General features: G+C 39.3%; 1 protein-coding gene across 13 annotated transcripts in view; it reads left to right on the top strand.

Annotated features, from left to right (window-relative positions):
• Birc6 (baculoviral IAP repeat containing 6) overlaps nt 1-22,323 on the top strand; it is a 185,621-nt gene that overhangs the window by 6,804 nt on the left and 156,494 nt on the right. For all 13 annotated transcript variants that reach the window (XR_004114160.1, XM_031355887.1, XM_031355886.1 and 10 more), the window contains exons 2-3: nt 12,477-12,658; nt 14,072-14,209. Coding sequence is in view for 12 of the 13 variants with exons in the window: in XM_031355887.1 (XP_031211747.1) it covers nt 12,477-12,658; nt 14,072-14,209 (320 nt within the window). In the remaining variant the exon portion in view is untranslated. The remainder of the gene's footprint in view (nt 1-12,476; nt 12,659-14,071; nt 14,210-22,323) is intronic.

Raw genomic sequence — 22,323 nt, 5'->3', positions numbered from 1 at the left:
CCCCCCCCCACCCCCCCCAGGATTCTCCGTGTAGCCCTGGCTGTCCTGGAACTCACTCTGTAGACCAGAAATCAGCCTGCCTCTGCCTCTCAAGTGCCAGGATTAAAGGCGTGCGCCACCACCACCTGGCAATATCATCTATTCTTGATGATTTTTCTCTTGTTCACTGAAATAGCACCCCCACTAGCAGTATATATTGTATTTACTATTTATTTAAGTTCTTTTGAGGATATTTAGAGGCAGCTTTGTCAGGTAGTTGTGGGTTTTGAATTATAGCCATGTGAACTTCCTGAATCTCAGTTTCTTCATTGAATATGATGCATGTGAAGATTAAGTGGTCAGACCCTAAATCCATCAAACATATAGTAGATACTGAGTGAATGAATGCCAGTTTTCTTGTGTCTTTTGTGTCTTTAGTATTGTCATGCTTCTCTTGATTTTTTTTTAAACATTTTATTAGCTTAATGTTTAGGCATAGAAGATAGATGTTATTCAACTGTAGATGGAACTTTGAATGTGTTAACTTTATAATTTACATTTTGATAAACATATTTCTGTTTTTTTTCTGTTCCTCCACCTCCTACTGGAGATTAAATCATGGTCCCTTGCCCACGTAGTCAGGTGTTTTGCCAGTGACTTTTTATTTCTAGCCCTGAATACAACACTTCTTTCCGGCAAAGATTTATTTTTATTTTTTTGTTTATGAATGTTTTACCTGAATGTGCACCATGTGTTTGCAATCCCTAAGTAAGCCATACAAAGGCATTGGAATCACTGGAACTGGAGTTACAGATGGTTGCGAGCCATTATATTGATCCTGGGAACTGAATGCAGTTCTGTGAGAATATCAAGTGGTTCTAACTATTGAGACATCTTTCCCACCCCTGGATAAATATTTTTTAGGTATATTGGCTAAATATCAGGATGAAGTTAAGGCCGTTTATTTTATAACTAGTTATGCATGTGTACACATTGATCATGTAGTATATGTTTATATTTGTGATATACATGTGTGGATATTAATCAGTGGTTGTGATTTACACACACACACACACACACACACACACACAAATCTGAACTCTTAAATTTCCAAAGTGGATTCTAGATCTGTGTTGCAGGGGAAAGAAGATGGGTTACGCAGTATTTGTTTGTGTAACTAAACATTTCTGAGAACCTTTTGATATTTTGAGAACCAGGTCTTACTATGTAGCTGTGACTGGTGTTAAACTCAAGAGATCAGCCTACCTCTGCTTTTCCTAGTGAATATTTCCCTTGAGAATAATTTTCTATTTACTAGGTAGTCGGGACTTGGAAGAAAATTGTGCTAGCCACTCGTGGTGGCTCATGTCTAGCCACTCATGGTGGCTCATGTCTAGCTCTTGGGAGGCAAAGGCAGAGGCAGGAACTCTTACGAATTCCAGGCCAACCTGGTCTACATAGTTGGTCTAGGACAGCCAGGGCTGCTTAGAGAGATCCTGTTTAAAAAAATAAATACAAAGGAAAGTGAAGGAGCTGGAGAGATGGCTCAGAGGTTAAGACTGTTCTTCCGGAGGTCCTGAGTTCAAATCCCAGCAACCACGTGGTGGCTCACAACCATCCGTAATGAGATCTGACGCCCTCTTCTGGTGTGTCTGAAGACAGCTACAGTGTACTTAATTATAATAATAAATAAATCTTTAAAAAAAAGGAAAGAGAAAAAAGAAAGAAAATGATAAGTAAACAAGGAAAAGATCTTTGTGCTCTAGCTTTATTAAAGTTTAGATTGGATATATTTTTTCACCTTAGACAGCTTTTGTCAGTTCTAGGCAAGTACTCTACCACCTAGCTACATATACAGAGCTGCTTTTGATTATTAACATTAATTTTTTTTACATTTATTTCTCTGTATATGGGAGGGAGGGAGGAAGAGGAAGAGAAAGAGAGAACACATTCACACCATTGTACTCCTGGAGGTCAGAGGACAACTTGTAAGAGTCGGTCCTATCCTACTTGTGAGGGTTCCAGGGAATGGATTTAGGCTCTCAGGCTTGTTGGTATGTGCTCTTATCTGTTGAGGCATCTTGTCTGCCAGATTATTGTTTTTTTTATTAACATATATCCATTATACACATTTATGTGTTTCATTATGACATTTTCATGTATGTATATCATGTACTAATACCCTGACTATTTTTGATATGATTGGTTTGCTCTAGATCAATATTTCTTTTTTTTCTTTAAGAATTATTTTATGTGTATGAGTACATTGTAGCTGTCTTCAGACACACCAGAAGAGGGCATCGGATCCCATTACAAATGGTTGTGAGCCACCATGTGGTTGCTGGGATTTGAACTCAGGACCTGTGGAAGAGCAGTCAGTGCTCTTAACCGCTGAGCCATCTCTCCAGCCCCTAGATCAATATTTCTTAATCTCTCTAAAGCTGTGACCCTTTAATACAGTTCCTCATGTTGTGGTGACCTCTAACCATAAAATTACTTTCATGGCTAATTCATAACTGTAATTTTGTTGCTGTTATGGGTCATAATGAAAATGTTTTCCATGGTATTAGGCAACTTGTGTGAAAGGGTCATTGACTACCAAAGAAGTTGTGACCTACAAGTTGAGAATCACTGCTCTGGATGCTGAATCATCTATATGCGTGTTTGATTATATTTCTCTCTCTATTTTACTTTTCAAAAAATAGAGTCTCAAGTATCCCTGCTTGGCCTTGAACAACTGTGCAGCTGAGGATGACTGAACTTATCCTCCTGCATCTCTTCCTGAGTGCTGGATTATAGGCTCTGTTTTTGTACTACTGAGGTTTCCTACATGCTTGGTCAACTGAGCTATATCTGTAGCCCCAATAACAAAATCTTGATCAAAGTTGGAGCCCTGAGCTGCCTTTTTGAAGACACTTGGAGCCTATGTAAAAATAAAAATTCTTTCAATGATGGAAAATTTAAATGATTAAAACCAGTTCTTAATTGTCTGACTAACTTGGTACATGAAGCTTATATTCAGTTACTCTTCAAGAGATAATGAACATGATGTAGAATTGGGACTTCAGTAATCCTCAGAAAATAGTTTAGTTATCTTTTGGATACATTTGTGTTATTTATTTTTATGTTCAGAAAAATTATTTAATTAGCAAAGTTTCCAAAACAGCGAAAATTGCAAGAAAAGCTAAGTGACTATTATCTGCTGGGATTTACTGCACCTCAGACAGTCCTTTGTAGCCTAAGTTTTCATCTTCATTCCCAGTTAGCGTCATGGGCTCTGTGCAGCGGCTCTGTGGAAGTGGAAGAGAAAAGCGCACTTGGGAAGCTTGTTCCTCATTATAAGCATCTAGGTTCTTATACAACTGGCATGCATCTCAATCTCCTTTGGACCAGGAGTATGTGCTTGGTCTGTTTCACTTGATAGACTTTGCTGATGTTAAATGATGACCTAGTTTATGTCAAATGCTTGTTCTTTCCTATTTTATTAGCAAAACACCTATAATCAGATTTTAAGATCTCTCCCCCACTCCCTCTAGGGCTTTATGTAGCCCTGGCTTTTCTGAAACTTTGTAGACCTTCTGAAACAGTGTGCCTTGAACTTAGCATCCTTTTGCTGCTGGTGCTGCTTTTCCTCTACTTCCTCCTCCCTGTCCTTCCTTTTTTTGAGTGTTGATACTGGCATGAGCTACCATACACCATACATGTATTTTTTTTCTCCTTCTCTTCTTTTTTTCAAAGAATTTGTATAGTTATTATTCAGATTTTTACTTTTCTTCCCAGGTTTTCCTAATTCTTAATTCCTTAAGGATGGTCTTACTCTAACAGAAAATTTGTCCTAATCTTTTAGCAGTTTTAGACTTTTTTGGTTTTTCGAGACAGGGTTTCTCTGTGTAGCCCTGGCTGTCCTGGCACTCACTCTGTAGACCAGGCTGGCCTCGAACTCAGAAACCCGCTTGCCTCTGCCTCCCAAGTGCTGGGATTAAAGGCGTGCGCCACCACCGCCTAATAGTTTTAAACTTATTAATGATTGGCTTTATAAGAGCTCATACTCTGGAGCCCAACAACTTAAGCATTAGTTGTTCATTATTGTTTGGGTGCTCTCTTACTCCCTGTGTGTGTGTTTGAGTTTATGCATGCATGGGTGCATTTGTGGTGTGTATGTATGTGTGAGACAGGTCTTACTGTGAATCCTTAGCTAACCTGGTGCTTACTTTGTAGCATGCATCTAAGGGCAAAAGTTATCTGTACTATTTCATACTATTCAAGAAATGCCTGAATGCATACTCATATATAAACTCTTTATACCATTGTGAACAGTTGAAATCCAGAATCTATTACTTGGGAGTTTGTATCTCTCAATGATGCAGATATTGCTCTCACCTAGGTGAAAGAGCACATGTGTAATCCAGCACTCAGAAGTTAAAGCAGAAAGATCTTGATTTGGAGGTCTGCTTAAGATGCACAATGAGTCTTATCTCAAAAAACAACAGAAACATATTGTTCTAATTTGTATTATACTGTACCTGTTGACATTTTTTGTTCATGGGAAACTGGAGAGGGATAGTTTCAGTAGAATACCTATAGCAAAAAACATAATATACTTATTAACCTTTCTTTCTTTTTTGTTTTGTTTTGTTTGTGTGTCTTTTTGAGACAGGGCTTACTATGTGGCTGTGGTTATCCTAGAACTCACAATGTAGACCAGGCTGGTATCAAACTCAGAGATCTGCCTCCCTCTACCTCCTTGGTAACCTTTCAGATAGCCACAGATTACCATAGGAACTTCAAACAGACAAACTAACTAATCCAAAATACATACTATATAGAAGATACAGTTTTTTTTTTCTGTTTACCATAAGAAAGTTTTTTATTTTTTATTTTTATTTTTGAGATTGGGTCTTATTGTAGCCCAGGTTGGCCTCAGACTCACTGTGTAGCTAAGAATGACCTTAAACTTCTGGTCCTCTTGTCTTTCCTTGGGAGTTTATAGGTTTGTATCATTCCACATTTTCCCCACCCCAATCCCAATTGGTTTTGTATAGTACTGTGGATCAAACCTAGGACTTGGTGAATGCTACGCAAGCACTTTTAAAACAATAGAGCCAGAGGCCAGCCCTGTTACAGTCAGTTTTGATAGAATCAGTGGGAAGAAAATCTTAAAATTATAATAAGTACCATGCAGAGACAGGGTGGTCTAACTTGATAACATTGAATTCACAGAAACATCTTTCTGTTCGGATTAACATTGAGGGTTTATGTGGGAGTGAGTCTGAACTGAGACAGAGGTGGGTCAAGATCGTAAATGAGGGAGACTAAGATGGGCACACCTGTTGAGTGGGAGGCCAGGTTGCTCTAAACAATTTTAAACTACGAGGGCTACACACTGAGACCATGCCTTTAAAACAAACAGTTAAAGAAGTTGGGATTGAGCTAGAACTTTTGCTTTGTGGTACTTCACTTGCCTACCATGTTCAGAGTTATATTCTGAGATAGAAAAAAAGTTTGGACTTGATGTTAATAGTAGGGAGCCATTGTACATTATGATGTGATTAAAGTTGCCTTTAGAAGGTTTTGATGTGGAAAGTGATGTGAGCTACATGTAAGTTAGTGTTTTTGAGATAGGGCCTCATTATGTAGCCCTTCTGGCCTGAACTCACAGATCTTCCTGTTTGTTTTGGGGACACCAAACCCTGCTTGTGTAAGTTTTTTAGGTAGAAAATATAATTTAGTGAATGTTAGGGACCAAAGAAATTGACAAGGTGAAAGTTACCTTTAAGTTCTTTTATTGCTAGAAGAACAATGTTTGTTACTTTAAACACGTAATTCAAGAATTATGAATAGCTTTTGTTGAAGAAAGCTGTGAAACAAAGCTGAAATAGCTTTCTCAGTTGTGATCTTTTTAAGGTAATGTGAAGAACAGAAGGCACTTAGAAGTTCAGGGTAGAGCTAGGCATGGTAACTTGAGCTTGTAACCTGGAAGGCAGAAGATAGGATTCATAGTAGTTCTAGGCCATATAGTGATTTTGACAGAGTGAGTTTGAGGCTAGCTTGTGCTGTGTGAGGTTTCAAAAAAACCAAGAGTGGAGGAAATCTTAGTTATTTGATAGGCTGAGCAATAGTGATTTTGAGTTGAAATCCTGCTTGGGCAACTCAGAAAACCCTTTAAAGAAAGTGCTAAGAGTGATGAACAGACATGTATGCAAGTAAAATGACTATACACATAAAATGATAATTTTTTTTAAGTGCTAAGTATGTAGTTCGGTGATAGATTGAACTATACTTGCTTAGCATAATATGAAACCCTGATTTCAGTGCCCAGAGGAAATTCAGAGTAGAAAGGTTTGGAAGCAGAGGGAAGAGAGCTTACTTAACGTGCCCTAGGTCCATCTCCTGGACCACCAAAACACAGGGGAAGATAGAAGGAAAGACAGAAATAGTTTAAGGTTGCAGTGTGAAGAGTTGGAAGGCACTGGTGTTTACAGGAAACCTAGTCTGGTGGTAGTTACAGATTTTGGCTCTGGTGTTGCTTTTTGTGTACTGGCTTTCCTTAATCAGCATGTTTAAACCTTTCTTCTGTACTCATTTGGTTTATTGGAAAGGTTAAATTCATTGTATATTTGTGACATTTCTTCACCTACTTTTCACACAGCGCTATTATTTGTATTGATGTTAAAAAACTACAGTTCAACAAATGTTTATCTGCAAATCGAGTGATAAGATGGTTCTTATTTTTGGGGGGTTTGGCTTTTTTTTTTTTTTTTTTTTTTTTTTTTTTTTTTGAGACAGAATTACCCTATCTAGCCCAGGCTGTTCTAGAATTTTATGAAGACTAGGCTAGTCTCAAACACACAAACGCTCTGCCTGCTTCCTGTCTCCAGAGTGCTACAATTAGAGGTTTGAGGTTTGTGGCACGATATGTAGCTGTTGTCATATTTTAAGCCTAAAAACTCAGTTAAAGGTAACAAATTCAGGATACTGTTATGATAGGAGCAACAACACTTTATAAATTGTGAAAATACTGCTTCTTAATAATTTTAACTTTAGCCTTTATTTTCCTTTTTTTGTTTGTTTGTTGGTTTTTGTTTTGTTTTTTGTTTTTTCAAGACGGGATTTCTTTGTGTAGTCCTGGCTGTCCTGGAACTCACTCTGTAGACCAGGCTGGCCTGGAACTCAGAAATGCGCCTGCCTCTGCCTCCCAAGTGCTGGGATTAAAAGTGTGTGTCACCACTGACTTTTTTCAGTTTTTAATTTTGAAGTTTTTAATGTTTTCTTCAGATAAATGATGTTATAAAACCTTGCCCTAAAAGAAGCACATTGTGCAATGAACAAGAGGATTGAAGTTAAAAACACTGAAACAGTAAGTTAATGAGAAGAGACAAAGATGGAGAAGATAGGATGGGGATGGAGGGCTGCCCACATAGGGGGCAGAGAGCTAACATGAAGAAGCTTCCTTGATGGGCATGAAGGAAAGGCAGGGAAATCTCACTTGATCTCCCTGGCTCACCACTTCCCACCCCTCTCTACGGATCCCCAATGAATAGGGTAGGGACAACCACACCAAGAAGGGACTGTCAGTAAGATCTTTTACAAGGTAAGATGGTCAACTTGTCCTAGTGCAGCTTTGGGCTTGGGAAGTGGTGATGGGCACAGCAGTAGTCTAAGTTAGAAAAGAGCCAGGGGAGCTGGTTAAAAGGCTAGGTCTCCACTTTGCCCCCACTGTGGTCCAAAGGTCTTCTGGGAGAACTCCTGTCACTCACATTATGTAAACAAACTAACAAATACTGAGCCCCCAAGCTTAGAGGACAGGTTGGGGGAAGGACAGCAGGACTGGAGTGACGGAAGGAGAGTGGTTTAGACAAAGTCGGGAACATCTGCCTTCCAATCTAAAGTTTTTTTACGGTAGTCTCCTTACTTTAAAGTTCATCTTGTTTTATATATGTGAGCACTCTGCCTGCATTTATGTATATGTCAGATTCTCTGGAGCTGGACTTAACAATCAGCTGGGAGCTGCCATGTAGGTGCTGGGAATTGAACCTAGATCCTTTGGAAGAACAGCTAGTGTTCTTAACCACTTAGTTAACTTTCCAGCCCCCTTGACTTTGTTTTATATTTTTGCTTAATGCCTTATTTTTCTTGTTGTCTTTCCAGTGGGAGCTTGGGAGGGACCATATAGGATGGATATAGTTATGCACAGAGATTAACGCTTTTTGACTTTACTACTCCTCTTTGCCTTATGAAGGAGGAGAAAGTCAAGCATGTGGCACCATAAAGATGTCAGCTGTGTTGTTCACTATAGTCAGTGAGGGGTTTTCCACAGTGATCTCCTGGGTGTGTCTGTGGGGATTTAAACAGTCTGGAGTCCAGTGTACTTTCTGTTTTTCTTTAAAAGTATGCTAATGGGTCCTATTGAGGACCTGGACTTACAAGGACCCAGACTTATAAGGTCCTCAATAGGACCTTGGTATGTCTAGAGTAATTTACAGGAATTTTTTTTTTTTTTTTTTGAGGCAGGGACTTGTGTAGCCTAGGCTGTCCTCATTTCTGATCCTCCTGCCTGCATCTTCTCAGTGGTGAAATTACTGGTAGTTGCCACCATGTCCTGTTATGGGGTGCTAGCAGTTGAACCTGGAGCTTTTTGCATGCTAGATAGCATTCTATCAACTGAACTGTACCCTATTTTCTTTTTTTTTTCCGAGTCAGAGTTTCTCTGTATAGCCCTGGCTGTCCTGGAACTCATTCTGTAGACCAGGTTGACCTCGAACTCAGAAATCCGCCTGCCTCTGCCTCTAAGCGCTGGGATTAAAGGCGTGTGCCACCACTGCCCAACAAACCTCCCCCCCTTTTTTTTTCTAAATACTAGAATTTAGTTTGCCTTCCAACATTTTTTCTTTTAGAAAAACTTCCTAAGTTTTTGTTAGTAAAATATGCTCTATATTAAAAATTGTATATAGTGACTGTGTGTGAAATATTCTTATAAGCAGTAGGCTATATGGCAAATGTTAAATTTCTGTGGTTTTTAAGTTTATTTATTTTTGCTCTACTGGCCACTGGTTGGTCCTGGGGCCTGGTGCATGCACCCTGCTGCTTTGTGGCATCCCTTGCCAATTAGTTACAATAACAGCCCATCCATATGCTTGCTTTTTGTGTATGATGTAGGGTCTTGATACATAACCCAGGCTGGTCTCAAACTTTATGATGCTCCTTCAGCCTCTCAAGTGGTGGGTGCACCACCCTTCCTGCTTTGGTTGCTTTTTTTGGTCTTTATTTTGATTGTTTTTTGAATTATCTAAGCCTTCTCTGTTTTTTTTTTTTTTTTCCATTTTCTTTTTCTCTGAATCAGTTTTCACTGTTGCTGAAGAGAATGATCTCATACTAGGAAGGAAGGAAGAAAACACAGGGAACAAAGCAAATGTGAGCTAGTGTCATTCCTAAAAGTGTGTATGTTTCTTATGTATTAGAAACAAACTTAACCTTGTTGGAGCTTAGTGTATTATATTAAAAGATTTTAAAAGTCATGTAGAAGCTGGGCGGTGGTGGCGCACGCCTTTAATCCCAGCACTTGGGAGGCAGAGGCAGGTGGATTTCTGAGTTCGAGGCCAGCCTGGTCTACAGAGTGAGTTCCTGGACAGCCAGGGCTACACAGAGAAACCCTGTCTCGAAAAAACAAAAAACAAACAAACAAAAGTCATGTAGAATAGTTGTCTTACTAAAAGACATTGTGTGTGAACTCCTGGGGATTTAGTCATTACAGTACCTGCTTTTCCTATAGCTCATGGCTTAGTGGGAAGAGCTTTCTTATATACACATGGAGAGAGTGAGGGAGAGAGACAGAAAGACAGAGACTGACTGACTGACTGACTGTATGATATGCCAGGTGGTTATAACATTTAAGTTAGTATGGAATGAAATCTTAGGTGGCTAAAGCAATATGTGAGGACTAACTTCTGTGTCTGATGTTGTTCAAAGAATCCATAACCTGTAATCTGTAAGTAAATTGTTGCTGCTTCACAAAGTTGCCAGTGTGAGAAGTAACTCCACTGCAGATCAGAGCAATTCTATTTGGAGTATGCCCATGTGTATTTCTATTTGCAGCTCATGTCTGAAATTCTGTTTGGGACTTAATATAGATAACACACATCTCCAGAATGCCACACAGACCCTTTATCATTCCTTATAGAGCCCTTATTTTAAGGCAGCCCAAGTCAAACTTTATCCAGCTGTATGTGTGTACTCCCAAATCATCTGCACAGGCAAGTAGAAAGTTCCTTCACTAGCTCTGCCTTTCTTCTCATTACTCTGCTGAATGGGGAAAAAAAAACATGTTCTGAGATGCTGAGAGATCTAACCATGACAGTGCACATAACAAAAGACTCCGTTGCAGGGAGCAGTACTATGTCTTAGAAGGAACACTACCCATGGATAGTTTCAGTAGTAATTATACTTTGAAAACTTTGTCAGGTGGGTTTTGTGGCTCATGCCTGTGATTCTAATACACTTAGGAGGATGAAACAGGATTGCTGTTGGTTTGAAGCTTGGGTTTTATATATATAAAGTATTACACTTTTGTGCTTTCTATAGTGTTAATAGAACTGGTTGTACAGTACACAGGTCTTTGGGTTTTTTTGTTTTTTGTTTTGGTGCTGAGGATTGAATCCAGGGAGGGCCTGGGCATCATTGCCTCATACCTTGGCCAACTATGTTACCTTTGTGATCCTGGATTCTTGGATTATCATGCCTTTGTAATTAACATTGTTATGCATATTGCTTGTTGAGATTCATTTTTGAATAATATTCCATTATATACTGTTTCTTTAAGCCTGCCACTATGAAGCATATTTGGTTATTTTTAATATTTGGTGATTGAGTAGAGCTGTCATAAGCCTCTGAGTTCAGGGTTTTATGTGCACAGAAGGCTTTCTGTCTTCGGTGGAGTGTAGAGGCATATAGGGTGTGCACACTTTACTTTTAAGACGCTGCCAGCCACTGTGACTGCAAGTTGTCTTTCTATTAGAAACACGTCAGTCAGTTCTGGTCCCTTTATGTTCTTGTAGCACTTCATAGTATCTGTATATTGTGACAATGCCTGCATTACCTGCTACTTAGTCAACTTTCCGACACTATAACAGTCACCTTAATAAGTAAAAAGATTTATTTAGTAACTTTTAGAGGTAGTTTGTTTTGTTTGTTTGTTTGGTTTAGGTTTTTCTAGATAGGATTTCTCTGTGTAGCCTTGGCTGACCTGAAACTCACTGTGTATACCAGGCTGGCCTCAAACTCAGAGATCTGCCTGCCCCAAGTTGGGGTTAAAGGTTTGTTCTACCACCACCAAGCTATTTTTAGAGGTTTTAGTGTTTGGGCATGATGGAAAAGAATACAGGGTGGGGCAGAACTGTTTTCCTGGCTGGGAAGTAAAGAGAGAAAAAGAAGTTCCATAGTCTCCTTCAAGGTCCCAAAGGGGATTGTGATTCCATGATCATAAGGTACCTTCAGCTTCTAGTAGCCCTTCATTGGAAGCAAGGAGTATCTATACTTTATAGATCTTTGGAGGACATTTAATATCCAGTTTTTAGGGTCACCCAGAGTGATCTGTATATTCTTTACAGTTGTCAAAATCCCAATAACTTTTTTCAGAAATAAAAAAAAAAAAACTTATTTAGAATTCATAGAGGATCTTAAGGGAATTGCTTGATATTTAAAGCAATCTTGAAAAAGACAAGTTAGATAGGGATGTAACTCAGTCAGTACTTGGGGGAAGGAAATTGGTGGGTTTATACTTCCTGATCATAAAACTAAACTGCAAAACTATAGAAAATAAAATAGTATGGTACTGAGGAAAGGGATATGGCTCAGTAATACAAGGTTTGGCTAGTATGCACAAGTGCTGGGTTGGGTCATCAACTGCAAATGCAAACAATGTGGTACTGATGTAGACGTGGACAGATGCAGAGTATGATGGGAAGAGTCTAGATATAGCCTCAAAAATAATGGTTTATGACTTTTGACAAGGGATCACATTCATTATTTGGGGAGTAAGGATAGTATGTAACAAGTGATTCTGGGAAACCTGGTCTCTTTTTATGCAGAACTCTGTCTCCATCCCTGTTCCCTCAGAGGAAAAGAATATTATCTAAGAATAACTTTCCTGTCCTTTATTGAACTCTGTCGCTTTAAGGTGTTTTATCACATCTGCTCTTTGTCTCATGTAGATTGCTCCCTCACCCCCATGCTGTCTTAGTCTTGTAGAAAAGGTTGTTCTGAACTTTCTGTTTCTGCCTTGGCCTCCTATTTGCTGGGATTGCAAATGGGTGTCTCCATGGTCAACTGTAGTGAGCAGCAATATACTTGCCAAGTTAATATCAGTTTCTGTTGAGACTGACTATAGTTCATACTCCAATCTACTCAAATCATGGTTTCAATTAACTTCTTTCCAGTTCAGTGTCTCAGACAGGATTGTTGGTTTTAAAGTCTTAATTGTCGAATTTTTGTTCTTTTAACAGCTAAACCGGGTGGACAGGTGAAATGTCAGTATATTTCTGCTGTGGATAAAGTTATATTTGTGGATGATTACGCAGTAGGTTGTAGGAAGGACCTTAATGGGATCTTGTTGCTAGACACTGCTCTACAAACTCCAGTTTCAAAGCAGGATGATGTGGTTCAGCTTGAACTTCCCGTCACAGAGGTAAGTAGAAACAGGTTCGATGTGTGCCTTGCCAGAGGTAACCTCTGACCTTTGAGTATTAAGTGAATTAAGTTGTTCTTAGGGCATAAATTGTTCTAGAACATAAGGTTTATAAGCTGTGCTTTAAGGACATTGTATAATTACTCACATAAAAATAAAGGATTGAGTCATGAGCCATACCTTTAAATACTTATCTTTCTCTGCATAGCTTAACTGATGCTTGTTGAAGTGTTTTATGTATGAACTCTTCTTTGGTCACAGGATAAGCAGCTGTAACAAAGATTCCAAAATACAGTGAACTAATAAACACTATGGCTTATGTGTAGTAATAGCCCAGGGCTCGATGTGGCCCACTCTGCCAGACTCAGCATTTCAGGTAGCAGGTGATTTGTAGACAGGTGCTCCAAGTCCCACCATTTCTAAGTTGTAGCAGACCAGCGGAACACATCTTTTCTTAATCTCCACTTCTCTCAGTTTTCTCCTTCTTTCTCTTTCACCTGTGTTCCTTCTGTTTGTCTCTTTCTTTTCCCAACTCCCCTTCCCCTCTCTCCTGCTCTTCTACTCTTCTTCATTCCCTTCAAACCCTTTTTCACGATGGGCACAATTTAGTTGCACAACACACCAAGACTGAGAAAGATTAGAAAAATTTGAGTGTCTCACATAGCCAAGGCTGGCTTCCAGATTACTCTGTAGTCAAGAATAATTTTGAACTATCTCTCAAATATTGGAACATAGGCATGTGCCATCATACTTGGCTCTATTTAGTTTTTATTTTGAGCTCTGGCTGTCTACAGACTCAGATCTTTCTGCCTCTGCCTCTTGAGTGCTGGGATTACAGTTTGAACTAACACATCTGGCTTTATTTTTTTGTTTTATTTATTAAGAACTTTTTTTGTTCTTTTTGTTTTTGAAGACAGGGTTTCTATGTGTAGCCCTGACTGTCCTGAAATTCACTCTATAGACCAGGCTGGCCTTGAACTCGGAGATCCCCCTGCCTCTGCCAAGCCCTGGGATTTTTTTTTTTTTTTTTGTCTTCGAGACAGGGTTTCTCTGTGTAGCCCTGGCTGTCCTGGAACTCACTCTGTAGACCTCGAACTCAGAAATCCGCCTGCCCCTGTCTCCCAAGCGCTGGGATTAAAGGCGTGCGCCACCACTGCCTGGTGACATGTTTCACTTTTGATCATAGTTTTAGCTTGTTTATTTTTCTTTGTTTAATTTATAGTAATTGCTGTATTGATATATTGCCTTCTGGCTACTATATTGAATGCATTACCTTAATTCATTTAAATGATTACCTAGGTTTATATAAAATTAATTGTAAGGTTAAGCTTTGTACAGTTAAAACTATCACAAAGAAGCTGAATAAAAATCTGTTTTATTGTGTTTAACTTTGTTTTTTTTTTTAAAATTTAGGCACAACAACTATTATCAGCATGTGTAGAAAAGATAGATGTTTCTAGTACAGAGGGCTATGATTCATTCATCACGCAGCTCAAAGATGGTTTAAAAAATACATCTCATGAAACCGCAGCAAACCATAAAGTTGCTAAGGTAAGAATTAAAGTGTATTTGGGGCTATGATGGACTAACTTCCTCCTCTGTAGCTCTCCTATCCTGTTCCTCTAGAGATGTTCTAACTGGTCTTTTCTCTTTACCAGAGATAGCATCTTCTATGATATGGTTGAAACGCCAGTGTTTCTGTAGTGCTGAGATTGAGCCCACAGTCTCAGATGATGGCAGGCTAGTGCTCCACCATTGAGTTATATTTGTGGCTAGCTAAAAACTATGCTGTTGAGGGTTACTTTTTTGAAAATAGATTTGAAATATGTATAGATGTTTTGCCTTCATACATGCCTGTGTACCATATGCATGTAGGACCCCATAGAGGCCAAAAGAGGGCATTAGCTCTCCTACAATTGGAGTTATAGACAGTTGTTAGCCATTATGTGGATACTGGGAGTTGATCAGAGGTCCTCTGGAAGTGCTCATAACTGCTTCAGCCCCAAACTCAGTTTATTCCTTTTTTCCTCCTTGACATGTGTGTGTGTGTGTGTGTGTGTGTATTTCCTGCAGGTATATTTGGGCAACACTTGTGTGCCTGGTGTTCAAGGAGACCAGAAGAGGGTTTCAGATCCCCAAGAATTTGAGTTATACATGGGAGCGGCCATATATGAGTATTGGGTTTTGAAACTGGGTCCATTGGAGAACAAGCCAGTGTTCTAAACCATCTTTCTAGCCATTTTTTTTTTTTAGCTCTTTAAAGTTTACTCTTAATTCTCTTGTCTTGTCTTTTCTTCTTTCCCCTCTTCCCCTTCCCTCCTCTTCTCTGTTCTTTTTCCTTCCTTCTTTTCATTTATTTATTTATTTATTCATTCATTTATTCATTCATTCATTTATTTTTGGTTTTTCGAGACAAGGTTTCACTGTGTAGCCCTGGCTGTCCTGGAACTCACTCTGTAGACCAGGCTGGCCTGAAACTCAGAAATCCACCTGCCTCTGCCTCCCAAGTGCTGGGATTAAAGGCATGCACCACCACTGTCTAGCCTCCTTTTTGTTTTTTTGTTTTTGTTTTTGTTTTTGTTTTTAAAGATTTTACTTCTTTATTTTATATATGCTCTGTCTTTCATGCACACCAGAAGAGGGAATTAGATCCCATTACAGATGGTTGTGAGCCACCATATGGATGCTGGGATTTGAACTCAGGACCTCTGGAAGAGCAGCAGGTACTCTTAACTGCTGAGCCATCTCTCCAGCCCCCCTTTTTGTTTTTTTTTGTTTTTTTTTGTTTTTTTGAGACAAGAGTTTCTCTACCAACCTCTGGCTGTCCTGCAGTCCACTTTGCTCACTCTATAGACAGGGCTGACCTCAAATTCAAGAGATCTGCCTGGCTCAGCCTTCCAAGTGCTGGGATTAAAGATGTGCTCTGCCACCACTCCATTTTAATTTCTGTGAGTGCTTTTGTTTATTATGTATTCATGCTTCTGTGACTCATTCTTAGTGCATTGTATTAGTTGAGAGGTTGGTGAATGAGCCTTTGTTAAGTAAGTTAAATAAGCAAACGTAGATTAGAATGGGAACATACCTATGGAAATGGGGTCATTTGTTTTTTGTTTTTCCAAAAAAAAAAAAAAAAAAAATTAAGCTACTTACTAATGTGTATGGGGGAGGTGTAGGGGAGAGGAAGAGAGACCGAGAGACTGCATGCTGCCACAATGCAACTGGGAGTCATTTCTTTTATCATGTGAGTTCTGGTATTGAACTCTGATCATCAGACTGATTGGCAAGTCCCCTTAACTGCTGATCCCTCTCAGTAGTCCCATTTTGTCTTTCTTTTTTCTCTTCCTTTCCCCATTTCCTCCTCTATTCCTCCCCCCACCTCCACCCCCTTGTACTTTTGAGGCAAGACCTTAACTGCCCATCTCTGGCTGCCTTGAGGTTATTGACCCTGGTTTCCCTCTCCTGAGTATTTGGACTACAGGCCTGTGTCAGAACACCTTGTTTTGTGTTTTCTTTGAAATTGATTTTTGGTAAGTTAGTGTAAGAGAAATTTCTTTGAGTAATTATACCCAAGTATACTCCTTGGGTATAATTAATTTATACTATTCCCAGGTTTTCTCCTAAGTTGTAAGTATAGTAGATAACGATAGATATGAGGTTGTAATTCAAAGCTGTTTTCCTAAAAGTAAAGTTCTCATTCACACTTTTCTTTCAAGCACAGTTGTGAGCTCACTTAAATAATGGTCTCTCTCATTTTTACTTAGGCTTTCTCTTTGGTATGTTTTCATGTTCATCCTTAAAGAGAGATTTGAAATCTTATAAATATTTGCATTTATTTTCTTATAATAAAAAGCCTAGTGTCACACTGGTGACCCTCCTACTTCAGTTCCCTGATGCTGACATTAACATGTGTCCACTGATGTGCCTGCCCTAATAATTTACATTGAATTTTGTTTTGTGCTTTTACCGTGGTTTTACTACTTTGTAACTCCAGCAGTGAAACATTTTGTTTAGGAAAGCATAAGTTATCCTGTGATTTTCAGTAAAGAAATGTATTATAAGAAATTGATTTAAGAAATACTAGGGAGCTAAGCTGTGAAAAGAAAGCTGTGGGGCTGGTGAGATGGCTCAGCGGGTAAGAGCTCTGACTGCTGTTCCGAAGGTCCTGAGTTCAAATCCCAGCAACCACATGGTGGCTCACAACCACCTGTAATGAGATCTGACGCCCCCTTCTGGTGAGTCTGAAGATAGCTACAATGTACTTAAATTTAATAAATAAATCTTAAAAAAAAAAAGCAGAAAGCTGTGACACAAAGCTGGTACATACAGGAAGCAGAAACAGAAAGAGGTTGAGGCTTTTGGAATTGGCATGAGTCCTCACTTTATGACCACATTGATGTTGTAGTGCAGTGCCTTTGCACTAAGTGAGAGCTCCTTACACCCCCACCCCTGTAGCTATAACATCTTTAGTAGGAGAGCTTGGTGTTAGAATACAGTAATTGGGGTGTTACTGTAGGACTCTTAAACAGCTGGAATAAGCTTTGTTGTTGTTGTTGTTCTTCCCTTGTGGTTCTACAAATCCTTTTGATAAGTAAGCTTTTCTTTTTTTGTTTTTGTTTTTGTTTTTTTGAGACAGAGTTTCTCTGTATAGCCCTGACTGTCCTGGAACTCACTCTGTAGACCAGGTTGGCCTTGAACTCAGAAATCTACCTGCCTCTGCCTCCGCCTCCCAAGTGCTGGGATTAGAGGCGTGCGCCACCACCGCCCGGTGATAAGTAAGCTTTTCATTTATGAACAGGTTAGATTTAGAAACCAAGACTTTTATTCTATTTCTGTTAACATTAAAATAATATTGTTAAATACTGAAATTACACACATACATATATATAGGTGTGTGTGTGTCTGTCTGTCTGTCTGCCTGTCTGGTCTGTCATATTGATTCATAGAACTGTATGCAGAAGTCAGTTCTTTCACTAACTATATTGATTCTAGAGAATCAATTCAGGTCTTAGTGACAAGAGCTTTGTCCCCCAATACCATTGCACTGGCCATCAAATCTTGTTTTTTCTTTTAGCAGATTTTTCTAGTTACTTAGCCCACTGCCTTTAAGCTTGGGTAAGAGTATGTTGGGCTTAGTCTTCTGAGTGCTGGGATGATAGCAGTGTACCACCTCATCCAGCTAGAGCTTTTTCTTTCATCTGTTTTTATGTGGTAGTGTTTGAATTTTGTATAGTGTGTGGGTTGGTCCATGTGTGTGTAGAGGCCAGAGGTCAACATTTAGTGTATTCTTCTCACTGAATCTGGAGCTCATTCATGAGGTTACGTTGACCAGCCCATGAGCTCCCAGACTCCCCTGTACCCTTCACCCCATTGTTGGGTTACAGACAAGTAGCTCTGCATAAGGCTTTGATCTGAACTCAAATTCTCCTCTTGTGTTTGACAGTCACTTTACTGACTGAGCCATCTTCCCAGCCCTAAAGCTTTTTCTTAATAAAACTCAACTTCATTAAAAACAAAATTAAAGCAACAGCAACACGGGAAGTACTGCAAGTAGCTAGAGACTCTAGAGTCCCATGAAGGTTCTTCGTGTCTCGTCAGCCAGCACTAATCCAGTTTTCTTATTAGTTCTTTCTGGTCATGGAGTTTGCTTGTTTGTTTAGTAGCAGGAGGATCTTAAAATTGCCGGGCATCTGTCTCAGCCAATTTGGTAGAATGATTGTATTTTTCGTGGATTTTTCTTCTGTGGCAAAACAAGTTGTGTAGCTTAAAGCATAGAAAAGAAGAAAAAGCCTGTGATCAGTTCTACTAAATAGTGCACGTGCTGGAGTGCACTGTCACATCTAACTTGTGTTAAGTGCCTATGATTAGAATCCTGTATGTAGACTTATTAACTTTCAGGGGTCATGTCACTATAGTTAGTGTTAACTATTAGTGATTGTGTATTGTAGATTACCTTTTTCAGAAAAAGGCTCTTTTTGGATACCATGTTAGGTAAATGTCATGAGTAAGAGCCCATTGCTGGAACTTTTTTTTCTTTGAGATACTTTCCGTGGTCAGAGATGAAGTCTAGAGTACTAATGTGGTACAGAAGATGTTCTGATGTTCTCCATACTATACTATGTGTGATGTTCTGGAAGAAGCACTATGAGCTGAACAGGCACATGTACATACCTTTGCTACAGGGAAACAAATTGCTGTTCAATCTGTCTGGATTTATCCAGTATAGTCAACCTGGCTAGCTGGCTATCTACCCCCAAAAATAGCCAGTGGCAGCCTCTTTATAACTTATTAATTCAAATAAGGCAGCATGCTCAAATATGCTAAGTATTAACCTTATGAGGTGATATTCTGACATGCTAGATCCACAGAAGCTTATCATGGTTGTACATCCATGGATTTTCTTAGGAGAATTGTTGACCCTTTTTGGCCTGCCGTGTCTTAATAGAACATTTAAGTTCTTAGCCACTCTGTCTTCCAGTTTGATATTAGTGGCATAAGTGGTCTGTAGAAGGTATTAGGAGGATAAGGATTTTTACAATCTGGATTATAGTAAAGAGCATGAGACATGAATTTAATGTTAAATCATTAATACTCAGTGTGGTCCCTGCCAGGTAAAAGTAGTTAAGTTTAGCACAGACAGGTTTCTGACAGAATTTTATAACTTCTACTAGGTATCTGAGAATTTGTTGATTTGTTTTGATAAAAATGCCTCTTGGGTCAGCATCTGAAATTAAACTTGGTAGTTTAATTAAGATTTTAAAACTATTTTGTTTTTCTGAGATAGGATCTAGTTACAGAGCCCAGCCTGTCCTGGAACTCACTGTGTAGTCTAAGCTGGCCTCAAAGTCACGGTGATTCTCCTGCCTCTGCTTCTGCCTCTGCTTCTGCCTCTGCCTCACTAGTGCTGGGATCAAACACAGCTGCGCCTTTTGTAATCCCCAGTCATTCTTGGAGATTATTGACATTGTACAAAAGTCAACACATGTGGACTAAGTGGAGCTGAGAATTTAATTACTATCTCTGTTACGTTGCAGGTGTCTTACCCAGTTGTTAGTCTCAGCAGTTTGCTCAGGACTAAGCATTGCTTTTGTTAAGTATTCTTGTAGGAATAGAATGATCCAGGAGCTTCTTGGCTTTTGCTGTCATAATGGTCCTTAGGAACAGCATTAGTGTGGGTAGTTTCTTACTTGCTTGTGCTATATCTCTTTCATTTATGTCTTTAGGAACCTGAGAAATTACTGTGGTATGGATTGTTGGACCCACACCTTTCAGGAAAAGAAAGGACACTTGAAATGATAGGGATTTGAAAACTGTAACAAAAATAAAATAGAGTGCAGCTGTTAAGGCACTTTCCACTGAGTTTGATACCTGTGTGTGATCTCTAAGACCACATGATAGGAGAAAACTGACACCGAAGAGTTCCTCTGACCTCCATGCACCCATGGCACACATGCAAACAAAATGTAAAAACAAAAAAAGAAACAGACCATAAAATAAGGAAGCAGGTTGGTGGTGGTGCCTTTAATTTCAGTACTCAGGAAGCAGAGACAGGCAGACCTCTGAGTTCAAGGCCAGCCTGGTCTACAGAGTAAGTTCTAGGACAGCCAGGGCTATACGGTGAACCCTTTCTTAAAAAAAGAAAGAAAGGAAAGGAAAGGAAGGAAGGAAGGAAGGAAGAAAACAAACAAGGAAGTCGAAGGTAAAAGGTATCTATCTCCCTTTGTCTTAGAAAGCATTGCTATCACATACAATGACTAGTCCTCACATCGGAGCTCATGTGGGTACTTAGGTCATTGCTGCTTTCTTACAGTGCCTCTCACTCCAGCAACGTAGCTAGTACTTGTAGTGAAATGCAATACTCATAAGTCCTTCTGGGAGAAAAACTCCAAGTTATGATTTACAGTATGTAGTTGGAATTGTATGGTAGGGTCTTTTTCCAAGTGGGCGTCAGACTTTTGTTTTACCTTTTATTTTTGATGCTGAAGACCCTTTCAATGAGTAGGCTTCTCATCTATTAACAGGTTAAGTTTAGAAACTAGGTAAGATTTCTATTCTTTCTTTTTTTCTTTTCATTTTTTTGTGTGTGATGTGCATGTATGTGCATAGGCATTTTTGTGCATGTGTGTGTGCGTGCATATGTGCATGTGTATGCCTGAGGTTGCTATCAGAATTATTCTCCATCATTCTTTATAAACCGAAGCAGGGTCTCAGTCAAACCGAGAACTCATACATATGGTTGGTCTTACCCAGTTTGCTCTGGGGATTTCCTGACTCTACCTTCCCATACTGAACTTAAAGTCAGCTCCACCCAGCATTTATATGGGCTTCTAAGGTCCAAACTCCAGTGCTCAATGCTCGTAACTTTACTTTTGAGTCATCCCCCATTGTGTGGTGCTGGGAATTGAACCTAGGGCTTTGTGCATACTGGGTGAGTACTCCGTTATTAAGCCATAACCCCAGTCTTCATTTTTTTTTTTTTTCAATTCACATAATATTTTTTTACCATTAAAACTTTATGGTTAGTTATATAGCTTAGTAGTATTATACTGATGTGCTAGTGTGTACTGGACTAAATGGGGACAGTTTTAATATATGATCTGGGGACAGAGCATGAAGAGGAAATTAATGTATAGATTTATTTCTCTGGGAAAAATACAGTTGGAATCTTTCTAGTTTACTCCCTCCCCTGCCTGCCTGTGTTTTCCACATTTTTGTAATATTAAGTAACAATATTAATATACATTAATATATATAATACGAAATAATGGTTTTGGGGTGGGTTTTTTTTTTTTTTTGTTTTTGTTTTTTTGAGACAGGGTCTTTTCTTGTAGCTCTGAGTGTCTTGGAACTCATTATGTAGACCACGCTGCCCAAGAACTCACAGTGACCCACCTGTCTCTACCTTTCGAGTGATGAGATTAATAAGCATGTGCCCCATTACTCCCAGCATTATTTACTATTGAAAACGTGTGTGTGTATATTTATGTGAGTGCCAGTACTCTCAAAGACTGGAAATGTCGGATCTTGGGCTACAGGCCATTGAGCCACCTGATGTGGGTGCATGGATTTTATCCATATTCCAGCCTCAATAATATTAACATTTATTGGATGTTGTTCATGATGGAGTTGGGCTGGGACTTAATGTTTGTGAGTACAAAGCTCATGCTTGTAATTTTTATTTTGGGGTTATGATGAAGATAACACAGACATAAATGTGCTAAGATTGATTAAATCATCACTTAGAGCAGTAATGGTAATTGTCCAAATTCTTCTTATTAATGGAGGACTGAGTGCCTGCCCACCTTGTGTTTAACCTTGTTCATGCAGGATGACATAGTTATTAGACTGGTGGGCTACTGTGTTTTGTGTTTTGTGTTTTTTTTTTTTTTTTTGGTTTTTCGAGACAGGGTTTCTCTGTGTAGCCCTGGCTGTCCTGGAACTCACTCTGTAGACTAGGCTGGCCTCGAACTCAGAAATCCACCTGCCTCTGCCTCCCAAGTGCTGGGATTAAAGGCGTGCGCCACCACCGCCCGGCTGTGTTTTGTTTTTATGGGAAAGAGGGTTTGAGAGACAGTCTCATTCTATAGCATAGTCTAGCCTGGAACTCCTATACATCATAAAACTCAGGACGGTCCTTCTGCCTCCGGTTTATATGTGTTGGGATAACA

This window comes from Mastomys coucha, unplaced genomic scaffold (assembly GCF_008632895.1).
Source record: "Mastomys coucha isolate ucsf_1 unplaced genomic scaffold, UCSF_Mcou_1 pScaffold6, whole genome shotgun sequence".
Taxonomy (NCBI): Eukaryota; Metazoa; Chordata; class Mammalia; order Rodentia; family Muridae; genus Mastomys; species Mastomys coucha.
This window is presented reverse-complemented; position numbering and strand designations above follow the sequence as displayed.